This window comes from Temnothorax curvispinosus, unplaced genomic scaffold, assembly GCF_003070985.1.
Source record: "Temnothorax curvispinosus isolate PA1 unplaced genomic scaffold, ASM307098v1 QBEX01008203.1, whole genome shotgun sequence".
Lineage (NCBI taxonomy): Eukaryota > Metazoa > Arthropoda > Insecta > Hymenoptera > Formicidae > Temnothorax > Temnothorax curvispinosus.
Genome location: NW_020217983.1, coordinates 34110 through 52371, shown reverse-complemented (window position 1 = coordinate 52371; position 18262 = coordinate 34110). Strand labels below are relative to the sequence as shown.

At 44.1% G+C, this 18262-nt stretch overlaps 1 protein-coding gene across 12 annotated transcripts in view; it reads left to right on the top strand.

Moving 5' to 3' along the window:
- LOC112457731 (rho GTPase-activating protein 100F) overlaps positions 1 to 18262 on the top strand; it is a 58420-nt gene that overhangs the window by 21335 nt on the left and 18823 nt on the right. Inside the window, exon 1 of one of the 12 annotated variants that reach the window (XM_025020942.1) lies at positions 17905 to 18045. The exons of the other annotated variants lie outside the window; for them this stretch is intronic. Coding sequence (XP_024876710.1) covers positions 18004 to 18045 — 42 coding nt within the window. The 5' untranslated portion in view covers positions 17905 to 18003. Of the gene's footprint in view, positions 1 to 17904; positions 18046 to 18262 lie in introns of those variants that run through there. 12 annotated transcript variants of the gene reach the window in all.

The following is an 18262-nucleotide window of genomic DNA, read 5'->3' as shown; positions in this document are numbered from 1 at the left end:
ATGGCCAGGAGGCCCTAGCCGGTCTTTGATTTTAATGGATCGGCCAATGAGCGACGGCACTCGTTACAACACGTTAATGAATGGTCGTTCTATCTTAGCACGCTCTAATGCAAAATCAATATTTAATTATCCCTCGCCATCTGCCTTTGGTCTCTCGATCAATCCCATGCACGGCGTTTACGCCGGAATTGCCTGGAAATATCATGAAAATAACGAGCGAGTTGTAATCGTCGATATTAAATACTCGATACCCGTCGTGATATTTGGCTGCGTTTTACAAATATTGTACTCGTCAGAGTTGGCCAGCGTGCGAATAAATATTTGCTCTTTCTCTTAACGCAAATTGATAGAATGCGTAAAAATATTGTTAATTTAACATTCACGGTTTTCTCATTGTACGCTGTAATTGTATGACCGTTATCAAATTTTTTTCTTTTTTTCATGCTAATTACAGTCCTTTATTATACGCGCCGTGACGTTAACGCGATTTCGACCAAGATATGAAATGGCGTGACGATTATGACCGTCGGGGCCGCCCGACGTGTTAATACGATATTAACCGGCAATCACCCCCGCGCCAGCATTCCGCGATTAAGCGTGCAATTATCAGAATTATTTATAACGCGTGCAACGGAATTAGCCGCAAATATCTAGCTGTGTGTATATATACGTATATGGATAGAATCATCCCCGAGTGAGTTATGTTCGCGCACTTGCGCGATTAATCGCGTGGCAAGTGATACTCCACGAGGTTCCGCACGAGGCGACGATGTAACTCGCCAAATGAGTGGCCTATTAATCCCGCCTTACAACGCCACCGTTATTATCTCTTTTTCATCGTCCCCGCTCGCGGCGTCTCGTCTCTTGGCACTCTCTTTAATTTCACCTACTTTGAAACGCGTAAAATGGGGGATCTTCGTTCGTGAGAACAGTGAATTCTTCAATTTACATGCTTTTTCCAGAATTTCACGTCTTGATTTCCGAGCTTCCAAGGTAGTGCATCTCTTTAAGTGAGTCATCGAATATCCTCTCTCTCTCTCTCTCTCTCTCTCTGCCCCAGTTTGCCATTCTCTCTCTCGCTCTCTCCCTTTCTCGTCTTTGTGCGCCTCTCACTGCCTGTATGCCATTATATTATCCGAGATACATTCTAGGGCCTCTCCGGCCGAAGCGATGCAACGCGTCGCAGCTGCGCGGCGGTCGGATTAAAGTTTCCTGCCGCAACAATGCGACGTAGCCGCGCAAGCACGATCGTGCTCGCTTGTTCGCATTCTTGCTCGACATTACACGCGTGCCTGAACGCAGGTGTAATACAGGTAACCCCGCCGCGACGGACCCCCGACGAGGCCGCGCTCCCGTGCATGTCAAATTTGCGCGTAATAATTCAGAATTGGAATCACGCCAGTCGTCGATGTAACAGATTGTTTCGCGAGGGCGTCAGGTAGGTGCCGTATCGTTCTGAAATCTCAATTGGGTTGAACAGCAAATAAGGCGAAGTAAGGAAATATATTCGTAAAAAAAAACAAGAACGCGGAGGGAAAAATGATTACGGAGAATTGAAAGAATTATGTAGGTCCTCCGAACTTTCCTTTATTCAAAGGATATTTGGTTCAATCCGAAGTTGGAGGGAACAATCGATTCATCATTAACTATTCACCGATGAAGAAAGTCGAAGAAGAATCGGCCGCTCGATACGCTTGAGACGATAGGCACCTAACGTCGACGACCCTCCATTAGCCGCACCACATCGAAAAGTGCATGCATTCGATCGGTTGCACACGCGCGTGCGACACATCCTTAAGCGGCTCTCTCTCTCTGTCTCTCCCTTAGGCCACCCTTTCTTTCCGGGTCACGCGTTACCGCGCCGAGGGAGGTTTCATAATTGAGGACTAATTGTCGCCCTGCCTGTCGGGGTTCGAACGAAGAGAGGAGCGCTGGGAATAAAAGTGAAGGGGATGACAAACGGGTGAAGAACAGGGGAGACAGATAGGGGGAGGCAGGGAGGGAAAGAGATACTCGAGAAAGCGGACGGTGAGATAGAGAGGCGCGCGCGATTATGTACCCCACGGGTACATATATATGTACAGAGAGGATACCGTTAAGGTACCGTAAACGCGGCTCTCTCTTTGAGGGTAACCGAGGTGGGAAAAATGCACATCGTCGGATCCGCCTTCCCCGATTTATTTCTTTCCTTTTTACCGCCATTATCTGTTTTTTATCTCTTCTTAACGCGAAGGACCCGCAGCTTGTTTCGCGATGCCCATCCTGCGATACAAATGTATACCCTTATGTTCTCGTTACTCTCAACCGGATTCAGCCCGTTAATTTCGATGGCGCGCTTAAACAAACGGTTAGGGGAGTTATTCTTGGCGAAAAGTCAATCGAGGATACGCCCGAAAATCTGCTCTCTCGCAATAGAGAATCGAGGATTCTAGAACGTATCGTATTTAATTGATATCTCTCAACGAGCGTGATTTCGGGATAAAAAATAATAGCGGCGCGAGGATCGGCTGGCGGAAAATTCTGTTCCTCCGCTCGCTCGTCCCGACCGAAATACCTCTTCTCTCGACGAGAATGGCATCCGTGGATTAAAACGTGGACATCATCCTGACAGGCGGAAAAAAATGGAAAGGGGGTAGGCGCGAGACGAAGTAACGTCGGACGGAAGGGAGTGCGTCCCTTTGATTTTCAGAGAGACGGCCCCGCAATTTTCCCCCGCGCACTGCCCCTGGCACGCCGGAACTGGAGCAGCTGGATCGTTACGATGCTTCTAGTCTGTACCTCTGCTTTAGTTTTCCCTTCCGTGACTCGCACCTTCGAAGCTCTTCGGCGAGAATGTACGAAAGGATCCATCGGTGAGAAAACCGAAGGAATTGCTCGTTCGCGACGAATGATCGATCCTTATTTCGACAACATATGTTGCGACTTATATGTCTCCGGTAACATCGATTTATAGTCATCGAAAAGCATCAGACTCGGTTATCGAGGGAGACAGCTGGACGCCACGATTTCCTCGAAGACTTCCATCATTTTTTGATATCATTGGAAATTCGTAGATCGATTTCTTTCTATATCTTTCTATTTTTGGTAAATTTGGATCTGTGAAACTAACAGACTGGGAGAACTTCATATAAGAATGTAAATCAAATCGAGAAGCGTACGAGCAAATTAATTATCGCTTATTGCGTTATTGCGCGCTTCTATGAATCAGATTCATGCGATAATGCGCGATGTGATTTGGATAAAATCGTTAGCTATATAATTCAATCTAGTAGCTATACCGCGAAGGACTCCATCGGGAATATTGGTGATAGCAATCGGGTCAATTGATAATATGAGAAGAACGAACCTCGCGTGTGCCCCTGAATTCTCCATAGAATTGCTCGTAAATCATTGGACGCACGGCGTTTCGCAGGAATTTTGTGCAGGCGGTTTAATTTATTACATTATTCGATAATTGCCGTTGCGACTTTTACAGGCTCTCTCTCTCTACTCTCTATCCCCTCTTTCATATTGGTCATTTTCATAGCGTGCCTACGTGCTTCGATCACGGCATATATATATATATATATATATATATATATATATTTAAATAAATTACGCTCTCCAGTTATTTCATTAATGTCGTCGCCGCTGCGTTGTATCGCCGCGATGATACATCATAAACGAGACGTATCGTTTATTCATCTCGAATAACGTACAATATTATAATCAGTATACGTATTAATTATGGATTATAATTATGCTGCTTTATACAAGCTAATTATAACTAATTACGATGATTGATGATGATTGATCGAGTTGATGTAAAACTCGCTCGATTTACGACGCATAATTGGGACGATTTCGAGTACCGTTTGAGACACGAGAGGCTAAATTATGTCAAATTTTATTGTTGCCAAAAAATTGCGCGGTTTCTATCGCGTGTGCGTGAATTACGTATGCATGAATGCAGAAATAATCATCATCGAAGCGGGAAATTGTTGTTAATTCGCCGCTGCATTGCGTGGCCGTTAGCCTGATTATCACGATTTACTTATTGCGTTATGCTAACTCATAACCGCATGAACAAAAATATTATCAACTTGTGTTAATTCACCGATTTATTTTGCCCAATTTACCAGATTGCGCGGCCACGGCCGCGCTAATTATGATCCCTGATGAGACCGCTTCCAAAACGGGACGTGCGATATAACGATAACAATTACGACGTACAGATTGGCCGAAAGTTCCGGACATGTTTGACATTTAACACAGACAGTCGCGCGAATGCCAAGTGTACGTGTAGCCGGGCTATCGACTTTGGGAACCGTCAATCGATCCTCCGGCAACAGTCTATAACCTTTAGCCAAGGCATGTCGAGAGTTCACTTTACATTAGTTATGATTCGGCTACGTTATGTAAGGGTAAGATAAACGCGTGGGGAAAATGTACAAAGATCAACGAGAACTGAATGGAACATTTGAAGACGTATAGTCCGAGATACAGAAACTTTAACACTTGAAGAAATGGAGATTCGCGAGTTTCCGGCCATTTAATTAAGAATTCGAATGCGTCTAGCAATTCAACAAATAAAAATTTCGAGAATTCTTGATTCTGAAAGTCCCATGTTGCCGGCATTCTGAGATTACGTTGCAGAAAGATCGAATTTCTGCAATATGGATTATTCACCAAACGCTGACGTGCGCGTTACGAGATTTCGCAGTGAATCCCGCTTTGTACGATTTATAATCCGCGACAGAGAATTTCGAATAGGATGTGGATCAACAAAATACATGGCTGTGTGCATCAAAAATACGTGTTTGCACGCACACGTTGCACGCAACAAATAATAATAAACGTATTAATATAATATCCCGATTTAAATATTGAAATACGTATATTTATACGAAATACGTTATTAATACGTATCTCACAGAAGCGATAACACGCAATAACTTTTGTTCGGTAAAAATATACTATATATATTAATAATGCATATTTTCATACCCTGATGGAGAATTCATAGAGCTCGGAAGCGAAATATACCTCGTCGCATATTTCAGTATACCAGTGTCGACGCTGCTCGTAATGTTTTGCATTATTTACATAGGGAGATCGAGAGGACAATCTTTTTAAGGGAGACAGATGCGAGAAAGTGGTTGATGGAAACGACGCGACGGGAGGGTGCGCGGCGTTGCCTCGCGTGGAGGAGTCAGAGGAGTGTAGTCGCCGCGCGAAATCGTTATTATGCCACCATGATTTTACAAGGATACTCGCGCCTGACCTGTATTTTCCTACCTGTCAGCGCCAGGCTTTCCCATTTGTTATTGCGAGACCTCGCAATCGCGGGGGTGATATCGTTCGGAAAAGATCAGATATGTCATTTACTGGAACCCGAATCGCGGACACATCAAATTTGTTTTTATGTTTCTTTCTTCCAGGCTGCCGTGTACCGTAATGTCGTGAATTCATGTACATACACTTACTAGCAACGCAGAATAAACTCGATAAAATTGATCGAAAAAGTTTGGATTTTCTAATGTGGATTAGTTTAAAAGTTCTTTACGCAGTTCGATACAGCAAACGATACAAGCTTCGTAGAATTCTAAACGCTTCTCGAAAATTTGCTTTTCGGCGGAAAATGCGTCTACCGTATACGCCGGTTCTTCGATCACAAGGTATACTACGGGTTATACTGAGGTAGCGCAGAGAAAAGAAGTTGATCGACAAGGAACGTCGATACCGAATGCATAATTTATAAAACGCAAAGGAGAAGAGTATCCGCGTCTTGAATTTCCGTTGCTCCGATTGCACAATCTTGATCGACATTTCGCTTCTCTCCATATTGCATCTCGGAATATTTGTTCTTCGCGGCCCGAATGGACTGATTCGAAAAATACGCGATACGCGAACATCATGGCTGCGGAGGCTGCGAAATAGTATACTCACGATTAATTTAGTACCGTCGTTTATTTCAAATAAAATGGCTGTTTAAACAATAATTTTTAAATGTGTGATTGCATTAGTCGATTGAATAATAATTACTCATTACGCACGACACAATCGTACGAGCATTATCCAAACAGTTTAATGTAGTTAACGTATCCAAATAATTATTCGACTATACGAGAGTATTTTCAAATCGCATGCACACATGCAAATTGGCACATTATTGAGATAAAACATTTTCATTGCACTCTAGTTTCTTTTAGAACGCGAGGTTTAAAATAAAACTTTTAAATCACTAATATATTACCCTTTAAAAAGCTATTGACCTTATCAGAACGATTTGAAATACAAATGCTCAATTTTCATTTCCAAAAATTAGATTTGTAAATTTATGGCATTCAAATGCGGCATGCTCTCTCATCGCGCAAAATAAACTCGACAGTCTATGAATTACGTTACACACGTTGATACTCTCTCGATCGTCATGCGGGATGCGCATGGACGGGAGAGAGCGCATCCTGGATAAAAATATGTTTTATGAATTTTAATATTTTCACTTTTTATTTAAATTACCTGCCTTTACAATGGAAACATTGCTTTGATCGACGCGCGCTTCTATGGCGCGCGCGTCTAGCCCATCAAATAAATCTCTTTGCCGCTCGAAGTAGAATAAATCGATCCGTATAGAAGGCCGATATGCCGTGTACGTATATTTTTGTCGGCCCCCAACAGTTTCATTTACAAATAGGAGCAATCTGTCGTTCTTAAAAAACGTCGTAAAATCATTGGTACGTAAAATTGATCGAATTTAATATATCGTATTTTTTTTGTTCACCGAAGTGAGCGATATTTTTTGTCAAATGAGAGATCGCAAGTGAAAGATCCAATTTTTTTCAGTCTTTTCGGATAATGTTATCAAATTTAAAGGTAGGATTTGAGTCTGAAACATTTCTAAAACTACAGTTTATCGCGCTGGTTTCTCGACACCAGAAGAGCACGGGAGAATCTCCGTTCGACGTTCTTCGGCTGTTCTATAAATATGAGAAAAGACGTACTACTCAAATTTGAATATTTCCCTTTTATTGGATCCCTTTATAACGGAAAGCTTTCGCCGGCGCCCTTTGAATTTCAATTCTTCGGCCGTGTCTCTGGCCGCGCCTCTCGAAGTATTATAGAATAAAGCGATCTGTAACGAGCGTCGGACTAGGATAGGATGGATACTCGCATATTTGCCTTTCAATACGATTATACGTGTACTTTGCGCTTCGAGTGGCCCGGGCGTGCCCAATATAAGCCGCGCGTTTCTCTCTTCGCTTCCACGGATAAAGCCCCGAAGAGAGAGCGTTATTCGATTTCTACGGGCGATGTCTTCCGAGTGACCGACTCGATTTCGCCGTTTTCCCCCGGACTCCTCTCGTACCTCTCGGTTTGCGCAAAGCTCATTCAAAGCTTTTTCTCTCTCTTTTTTTTCGAGTTTCTCTCTCTCTCTCTCTCTCTCTCGTTCTCTATCTATCTATCTCTTTTATCAGTATGCCGGCATTCGTGTGCGTTCCGAGATTGTGAAAAGACGAACGCTGTACATGAACGCGCCGATGCGATCGATCGATCCCCCTATACATACTTCATAAACTGTACGCGGTAAAATCCAAACAAGCGACATCGTTAGACGGATTTAGGATCCATGCTGCGGCTAACTGGGAAACTATATGGTTTAACCCACGCGAGAGGTGAAGGAGAGAGTTTCCTCGCGGTCCTTCGTTCATATTTCACGGCCGGATTAGAAATTCATGAAACGGAACGCAGGCACGGTTACGTAAGATTTAGGGTATATTTCACTCTGCAGTTTTATTGGAATACAAGATGGCAAATTAGTTTTTTTTAACGTTAATTTCAAGCCTCTCGAAATTTATCCTATAAGATACTCTGGACTTGCAGATTTCTATTTATAGCACAGATGCGTCTGCATATAGAAGCGCGTCCGCTTACTTCGTTAATTTTATTTCGCGCATGAATATAGGAGAAAAAAATAAAAAGGAAATGAAGGAGAAGCTCTTCAATGGAAAACGATGTTCCCGGAGGATATTTATGGCTAACGACGTTCTCAAGAATACGGCAATCGGGGGGGGGGGGGGGGGTAAACAGCGGAATCGATGAGTCGTGGTTTTCCGTTTCTCGAGAATCCTAAGACGAAGATTCTCGTTTGCGACGGCGATTCGTCGCGCAAATAATCGTGTATCGCGTATCGCGGAGAAAAGAATCTCGTTATATCGAGAAAGAGAGCTAGGGAGAGAACAGTAAAAAGCAAGTTTTTTTTCCTCCTCAATTATGGCCCCGACGCATTTGGTTAAAAGTTGTGTCGCCGAGACGGGCGACGATTCGCAAACTCGACCGGGCGCGTTATTAAATTATGAAACATCGTATCGCGAGAGTCGTATCGCACGCGCGCGGGATCGGGAGGTTACCGGCAATTTACTTTGCTAATTACAAAAGTTCGTGCGGCCAGGTGCCGTCCCGCCGCCCCTGCTCTCTCTCCTTGGAGTCGTCGTCGATCCTGAGAACGTCGTCCACTCTCCGCGCGCGCCCGCATAAGTACCGCCGCGCCGCGCCGCGCCGCCATCCACCGGCTTCGTGCTGGAGCATATAACTCGCGTACAGCTCCGTTCATTAATAGCATCCCTAATGGCATCGCGCAATTAGCATTATCTAACAACTTTCTCCCTCTCCATTTCTAAACTCTTCCGTGTGTCGTCAAATGTCTATTTGTGCGCGTGTGGGTGGTTGGAAAATGGAGCTGAACAACTAAAAGTCTACTAAAGTCCGAAAGACGTCTGGAAGGAGAGACTGCGGGACGCGCTTTAAAGCCATTTTGGATGGCTTACAACACACGAGAGATCACACAACGGAATTCTGTCCATAAATTTACATACAGAAAACGCACTTGAAAGCAAATTCTGAATAAGAACATATATGCGTAGGATTTACACGACACATATAAAATTATAAATAGGATTCTCTGAAGAATTCTTGCAAATTGTAGATTTTCTAAAATGAGGTTTCTGATAATTATACGTTTGTTTTTAGATGTTTGTGGTTACCGGTTAATTTTGTGTGGTAACTTTTTCTAGGCAGTAATTACTTTATAAAATAAGCAAAGTAATACATATATTCCATTTCATTATATATATAGTTGCGATAAAAACGATACGCTAATTTTGGAAAGTTACGCTAATCCGATAAAATAAAAAGCTTCTGGTTAATTTTTTAGCAAACTGGGTCAATCGTACTACTTTTTTCATTCGCAGTGGTTGATTATTTTTTCATACATTTTTCGCTCAAACATACAAAAATACGTGCATTTATATGCACGTATGAATAATAGAAAGATATTACGGCGGTTAGATGGGGGTAATGTTGCCATTAATAAACAGTACTATACCACCGTGCATCGACCCAACGGAAAGTACAGGCAGACATATGAGAAAGTGCTGTAGCGTGCATATAGACCATCGCTGAGAACGTACGTAGAAGATATTCAAAAATTCGTGCCACATATTTCCTGATGTTTCATTTTCGTAAATTTGTATATGAACCTTTGATTGCGTATAAAGTTGGCTCTAATCAACCAAATTTAAAAGAATTATATATAAAATAGGGGTAGAAGAAACCAAAAAAAATATTGTTTTTTGAGTTTTTAATGTCAATATGTTCAGAGTGTTTTAAAACGTCGAAATATTGCATTTAAAAAAATGTCGGTATGTGTGTATGTATGTATGTATGTATGTATGTATGTATGTATGTATGTCTGTGCCAAATTTTTTAATATATTTTGATAAGCGTCGAACTGAATAAAATTCAAGTGAAATACGTTTTTTCGCTGATAAACAAGGCAAATTAATAGAGAACAAATTATAATTTATTAACTAATCTCTCTCTTAGTTTGCAAAGCTTACATTTCTCGATTTATTATCAGTACTTCCGATATATTTTTTAAGAAAAATGTAAAAATTGATGGAGAAACCTTTCTCTCGCTTTCTCTCTCTCATTTTATACACCGCATGGGCACGAATTTGAGCCATCTTTTATACACGTATAGGCGCTATACATACTATTACTGGTACCGTGCATTAGCACGTGTTTAATATTCCAACGGCGCATATAAATAAAAAGTTCCTGTTGCACGTGACGGGAGAGAGCCGCACTCGTTACACCCGAACGTGTAAAATTCTCCGCACATCGCTACGCACGTCGTTACATTTTGCACATGGGAACGCGAGAGACCGTACACGCTCGCAGATAGAATAACGTAAGAAGGAGCGCGAGAATATTTGCAGGTTGCGGGCGGTGTGTGACTCTCTACGATGTGCGAGGCTCACTCTGGGAACTTGCATACGTGCGGCAACAGTGAAACGTATCTCTCTCGTGTGTACGAGTCGAATATTACATGTATGATGTCGTGCGGTTGCGTTGGAGCGCAATATTCGTACCACCGCGCACGCACACACATACACACACGTACACACGGTGCACACACCGATATCACCGATTCCTGTGCACATATGGGACACGGCAAATATAACCACGGCGGAAATTAGTTTGACGGAGCGGCTTCTGAAGGCTCTCCCCGAAAAATAACCGTCCGATTATGGAAATCGATTTTACGGGACCACGATTTTATGTAAATCCGAATGACAACTTACATTTAATTCTCGCTTTAATTGAAACGATTGATTATTTGAGATATCAACTCGCAATGCAACGCAAATCTCTATTTGACACTACGGGGTGTCTTATAATGCGATTAGAAAACAGATGCGATCTCTCTCTCTCTCTCTCTCTCTCTTTCTCTCTCTTGCTGAGAAATAATGGATATACTCGAGAATATGTGAATGTTCTTCGGAAGAGTTATATTTGGCACAGAATTCTCGTAATATCCATTCGATATTTACACTCGATAAATATACGGTTTAACTACTATTAGCCTCAAATAGCGCAACTCCAGCATTTGCATACTTATCGATTTCTAGCATCGATGCCGTTTACGGGAAACACGTTAACGTACTTTCATTTTGCCGCCTAATGACCTATATCACCGCACCCCGCACGATGTCACGTTGTTTTATTAGAGTCCGCGTAAAACAATGCGCGTTTCTATTTCCATTTAAATTCCCTTTCGGCCGCTATAAAGCCATCGCGACGCAATAACGCGCACATCGCGCCAAGGCGAGATGCATAAAAACCGGTCGATCGCTCGTCAGTTTTAATGCGACTAGCCGCGATAACCGTCACGTCGATTTCCGTCCGCGTTGGATTCGTGTCGCGGATTTACCAGGTCATTTAATTAAATTGTGGAAAACAAACAATTGCACGAACAAACGAGCCGCTCTATCATTTACACAGAAGGTAAAGAACACAACCGCATGCGCTTTATAAAAAAAATATTGCAATTATAACTGAAAATCTTAGGAAGTAATTTTTTATCGGAGCCACTGATATCATTCTACTCGGGATTCAATGTATTAAACAAATATTAGTATACTTTTGTTTGCAGAGTACGTCACTGCACTTGCACCAAAATCGAGGTCGTATAACAAATTAAAACTTGAATTTCTTCTCTTGGTAAAAATTTGATTCAACGTGATATAAATAAAATAAGCAATAGCTATTTTTATGCGTTTACCGTGATACTTTAGAGGCAAGAAATAAACGGAGCATGCAAAATGCACCTGTATATTTGCGAGGGGAGATAAAGTCCCTTCATTGCACCGATCCATCGTGTACTTTTTATCGATCGAGTCTATCGGCGTCTTTCGGAACTCCTTCACGATCTTTGAAACCGGTACGTACTGCAATTTACATTTGTTACGGTCCCGCACAAGCTGTGCGCACCACGAGCACGTTGTTGCAATTTATGGCGGCGCCGACGCTTTTTGCCCCCTTGAATCACGCGAGCACTCCGCCCCGCTGAAACGTTCGCCACCTGACACATTTAAGTCACGTACCCCCGATGCTACACGGAAGCTACAGCCGGTGGTAAGCTCGATTGCAACCCCGGTTAACTTAATCGTGATTGAAGTCTTGGTTATCGTGCAGTCGAGCCGGACGGCTGGATAAGTCAATAGGACCGTTTGCGGGGGTCAATTGTAACCGGGAACAATTGTAACACCGGCGATAATTGGAACCCTTAGTGGTTGTATATGTCGACGGGAAGCAGTATAGTTGAATAATCGCGTAACAAATATCATGCTTCTCCTATAAGATCTAATTGGATTGAGATATAAATTTTCCTAAAATTGTTGCGACTAATCTTGGATTCCCCTTATCGCTAATTGGGAAAGTTGATTATAAACGACAAGTATTTTAATGATAAAAACTAATCTCTATAAAATATTACTTAGGTATGCCAAATCTTTTATCGGTGCAGGCGACAATTTTATCACGCCGTTAATTAATTATTCATTAAAAATATAATTATGCGTATATGCGCAATCTGCTCAAAAATCACTTTCAAGTAGTAATGAAGAATCTTTCCTTTATTGAAATTCCGTATGTTCCGTCATTTTCGACGGAAATCGATCACCAGCGCATTACGATTTACAATCGATAGCATCGCGGTATTCTTACCACGAAACGTGACTCGTAGAATTATTGATCCCATCAAATTATTCAGTCCGTGTACCGAGGCAACCGTCGAAGAAAAATGAGACGCGATTTCGCGAAAGACAGCGATCGCGAAGACCATCATCCGCGTCGGGGTTACGAACGAAGGGTGCATACACCTTTCGCGGGCGCGTCTCCCAGACGCAGACACATAAAACTCACACCAGCTCACATCGATCTGGCCGGAGGAGGACACACGCGCGTAAAGCCGCGGAGATAGCAATGTGTGTGCGGTCAAGCCGGCGGGGACGCGCGAGCGCACACGCGAATTCACTTCCAAACCCGCTCATTTCGGGACCGCGAAACGCAGGCGCATTGAACGGTTATCGTATCGCGGGATCCAGGTGGGGTATAGCGGAGTCCTTCATCCACCCTCCCTCGCCGTTCGTCGCTCCCTCCCTCTGCCGTGTATCCCGCGGGTCCGTCTCTTTCCCATTCCGATGTTCTCTCGTTCACCCCCCCCCGTCTCCTCCTCCGTCTGTCTTTCTCGCTCGCTTCCCGCATTCGTTCCTCGTCCCTTTTCTCCCCCTTCACCCTCAAATTGTTCCTCATCCCCCTCGGCAGTCGACCGCTGATACCGAACGTGCGTACGCCTGCGTACACGTCGTTACTACTTACTACTACGCTTTACTACTGATGCTCGCGTACTACTACGAGCAGTGGCGTATCGACGACCTTTCGTCCCGACCTTCGCCCCGCGAGCAACCGCGAGATTTCTTCCGGGGAATTTTCAGGAGGGTAGGAAAGGAGACGCGTACTCCGCGACGACGCGATTTATGTACGCTATTTCCTTCTAGCTTCCTCGCGAAGTTACCACTGCAATGCGCACCGAATCTCGATGGCGAGTTGTTACGTATCTATTTTATTTATTAGCTTCCCCAATCTCTCTATTCCCTTCACTGAAATTCTATCTAACTGTCAGATCCTCCTGTTCAAATTGAAAATGATGGTTGAAGAACGCATTTTAGTTTCTAACTGTGCAAATTTTTTTTTGATAACATAAATTTAGTTCAATCTTCATTAAAATTTAAAAGTAGCATAAAATTTTCATATATTCTCGTGGGCATGAGCATTGCATTCGTAATTAAAAAGTTTTGCTTGAAACCAAATTTATCTCGCGAAAGTAGGACGGCACCGTTATTAAATTATAGCAAGTATTGCAGCAGTGTGAAATTCGATGCATATTACGAGGGGTTAAAAGCAGAAATCGCCAGTCCTTTCATATCATCAAGATACGGTCTTATCACGGTTTTCTATTTCTGAGAGAATCTGGGTTGACTAACGAAAACTCATAGGTCAAAATATTCGTACCAAATTGAAACGGAGATCGGGCAAATCGACCACTACGGATTCGATTCCATTAGGATATATTTCTGGACTGTAGGCCAGACTTCGCCCTCGTTCCTCATTCTTAACCCCTTAAGTAAAACTTTATTTTCTGCTTGGTTGCGAGTGTAATTTTTCCAAGCTCTCTCACGCGCGAAACGAAAGTAATTCATTTAAAGGACACAAAGATTAATGAAGCGTACAAATTCGATAATGAGATCTTAATCGAGTTATTTCTTCGACTCACGATGTCAGATATGGTATGTTTTCCATTATATATGTACACTATGTACATATATCGAGGAATGTACTTGAGCATTGCGGTAGGGTCCGCAATATATCGCATTGAAGATATATTGATACATCTTCCGCATGCGTTTCACGTGTATTTCGATTTGTATCGGAAATAAGGATCTCCAGTGTGGCACTAGATGTACGGCGTGTGTACAAAACTCACGTCCGAACTTTCCATCCCGTAGCGGTAACGCGAGACACGAAACCGGAGCACGAATTTAGTACCCGTTGTCAAAAGTTGCACAATATCCATGCTGCCACTTTGCCAACGAGTAACTCGACAATACGAGAGTTTGGCGGGCACGTTTGGGGTTGCGCGTAGGTCGGGAAACATTAAATTCAAGCGACCCTTCCGCGAAGCAGATTACCGTTAACTTGCGGCCCCCCCCCCCGCGTAGGGAAGATATAAATTTGCGGGAATGCTCGGTAGGCCGCGTTTACAATAATATCTGACGGGATATTAAGAGACGACGTAACAGGGTAAGGCCGATGAATGATGATCATTATTCATCGTCCTTCGCGTGCTATCACGAAAGCGTGAACTACAGAACGGAAAGACATGATTTAATTTTACGTTATCGAGATAAGATCGATTACTGCGATACGATATGAATAACGTTACGTAGTGGTTGGAATCTAAATGTTAAAGGTGAACGTGATATTTGAACAGTATTCTAATAAGTGTAATATAATCTGCGATAATCATGAAAATTTTGAAAAATTATCGTCATTAACGAAATCGTATAATTTTTTACAATAAATATAACTGTCCTTACATCGTGACAGATAATATTGGTATAATTTGAAAAGCACTGCCATTCTTTACATGAAATTTATAACATCTTTCCGTAAAAATTTAAGTAATAACGGATGGCCATGCGACGGCGCGTATAAGTAGGGAATTCGCCGTATAAAGAAATCAATTTTTCCTCGCATTAAGGATCCGGCACATCGTTAAGAGAGTTTCCGCCCACTTTATAACATAGGCGAGTGTACCAAGGGAGAAAAAGATAAGGGGAAGAGGAGAGAGAGAGAGAGAAAAAGGACGAGAGCACACTGAGGGTAGAAAAAGCATTGTGGATTAAATTGAAAGCGGAAAGTGTGCGTGGAACGCGGCATTAATATACCGTGCATACGCCATTACAACATTCCCCGATGTCCACGCGTTACAACGCGTTACTACTGTTACTACCATCGCTATATTGTCACCACCGTCCATTACGCTCACGCCGCGCCGTACTCCTCGCCCGCGCGCTTGGTGGGGAAGAATCCGGTCGTCCGTCCGTTCCCCTACCTCGTAAATCATCGCGATGGGCATCCACGTAGGTCACTGGACACGTCGGCGAAATAACGACGGGGTGGGCGAGGGTGGTCCGACAAGGATGGAGATCCAGGAGGGGGAGAAGAGCAGCCGTTCAGTTCAACGAGAGATCGTGATTTTCGAAGCGGATGTTCGAAGATCGCCGTAACCCAAATTATCGTAATGGCCATTACCAGACCTTCCGGAAATCAACGGATTATGTTGGCGGTGGAAATCAGTTTATTTCGCAGGGAGGTCTTTGTACCTTCCGATGGATTTTTATCTGCAGATTTTATCGCTGACCATTATTCGCGAAGTTTCAACGAGATCAATTTTTCAGCTCGTGACCTTTGATGTTTTCGACATGGAATTATTTTGCTAAAAGTGACATCGTTATTACATTGGCTTTTCGCTCTTTCAAGAGATGAGATAAAATAAAACAATTAATATCAAGGGAAGCTCTATAAAAAAAAAATCTTTGTGAGATATTTCTCGTATTTATCATTTTTCTACATTTTACTGGACTGCTTCCCGTATTCTTTTTGATATTTTGTTTTTCGCGAGAGAAACAGCGTAAGCTTGCTGTACAATGTTTTTCAATAAAAATATTATTGTACATTCAATACCGGCGATCTGCTCTTGCTCAATGTCGCTTCACGTTCTACAAGTTCTACAAAGAGGTGACCCTCCGGCTGGAAAACGACTTGCATTATGTCAACGCGAGAGGATGATGATATAGACTACTTTGGAAAGTGCATTACTGGCGTTTCTCGCGTTTGTTCCTCGCCCGGGGCTTATTTATCGCTCCGGGGGCCGAGTCGCGCCGGCTTCAAGTCGCAGCTGCTGTCTGTAATGGAGTTGCGTACCGCCGTCATATGTGGAGCAAGAAGTTGAGCGCGATGGGGAAGTAGTAGCCGAGAACAGACGTGATGGAGGGGTGAAGAACCTCGAGAAAAAGTAAATACTCTGTATATCGAGCGTATACGGGAACTGCACACAGGGGTAGAGCGCAAAAAGAGCGAACGCACGTTGGGAAGAGGGGAAGGGAGGGAAAAAGTACCACTCGGGAAACACGCGAGATGACACGTGAAATAATACGGGAATGTGCGACGTGCAAACTGATATCGTGTGCAGAAACGTGTCAGAAAAGATGCAGCGATAAAACAAGGGGAAAAGAGGACGCGGTGAAGAGATACACGCGGAAATAACTCGGGACATTATCGTGGTAGAAGAAACCGGACGACCGGAACGACACTTTGATGCATGAAGGGTGAACGCGAGCGCGAGTACGGATCAGAAAGAAATCCACTCTCATGGGTTCGCAAAAATCCGTCGTAACGCCGAAAAAAAGTGCGAACGCAAGGTTGCCGCTGTCGTGTGAGGTGAGAGGTCGGAGGAGAGAATCCGCGCGACCGCTGACACCCGTAAGTGGAGTGGCAGCGAGCGCAATAAGAAGTAAGCGAAACGGGGAAAATCCAATTGAAGGGAGCTGCGACCGCGCGGGCTGAGAACGGAACGCAAGTTCTCGGGGAAAGGGAAGAAAGAGCGACAGGGCGCGCGAGTGGAGGAGAGGGAACGAGAGCGCATCGCGAAGAAAAAAAAGAAAAGAATTGGAAGACATGCGCGAGGTGAGAGAAGCATGAAAAGCGACGCTTAAGGGACATAGAGACAACGGCGATTTGCGCGCACGGTCAAGAAAAATGCGAGGAACGTGAAGATAGATAACAGGAGGGAAGGAGACAAGGAAAGAGGCTTAAAAAGAACTAGAACTACGCGAGTAGCTGACTCGGTCGCTTCAAAGAGCGTCCCGAAAGCAAAACGGGACAAAATGAACTAGCAGGGGGGTGTTCATGCGTAATTCAGTCCGAGTAAAAAGGCGTGAACGAGATTGCCGAAACACCAAAAAATACCTGGAGAGAAGGAGAGCATTTTGTGGGGAACCGCGAATACGAAGAGTCAGGAAGCGCCGTCCTCGGGGGATGAACGATGAGAGAAAAGAGGCGAAGACAGAGGGTCAGAAGGACTACGCAGACGGGAAGGACCAAGATAATGAGAGAAGAGGATGACGCGGAAAGAAGCAGCGGGCGCGACAGAGAGAAATCGAATGGGTACACAGAGGGTGAGGGAAAGAGGGGGGTGAGGATGGCGGAGAAGCGTTGGAGGTACATTGCGAGGTAGTAGGAGTGCTCGAGCGCGTAGGAAGAGGGGGGGGAGGCAGAAGAGGACGAAGAGAGGCAGACCGAGTGAGGAGCGCGGTGAGATGGGGTACGTCGCGGTGGAAAGAGAGCAGAGGCAGAGGGAGGGCACGTCGAGGGAGGGGGTGAGGTGACGTCACGCCGGGTCGATACTCACTCATACTACTCCTCCGCGTGCGGCGACACGATAACCCCCCGGTGATGGCGCACGCGCGCCTTTTACCCCTTACTCGTACCGCCGACACTCGTACTCGCTCCTGAACGCCGCTTCCCGCCATATTAGCCACCATGGGGTAGGCGAGGATGTGCGACAGGGGTGGCTCGGGGTGCTTCTTCTTCCGCAAGGTAATCCACGCGTTTTCTCTCTCTCTCTCGTTCTTGCTTCCTCATTCTCCGTCTGTCTATTTATCATTTTCTCACTCTGTCGCACTCATTTCCTCATCGGACACCTACCTACTAATCATCCTACGCGCGCCCTTTCGCACCGTCCGGGCGTCCGCCAGTCATGAAATCGAGAAGGGGCTAGTGGTCTGGCGCTCGTGAGAGAGAGAGACAGGCCATA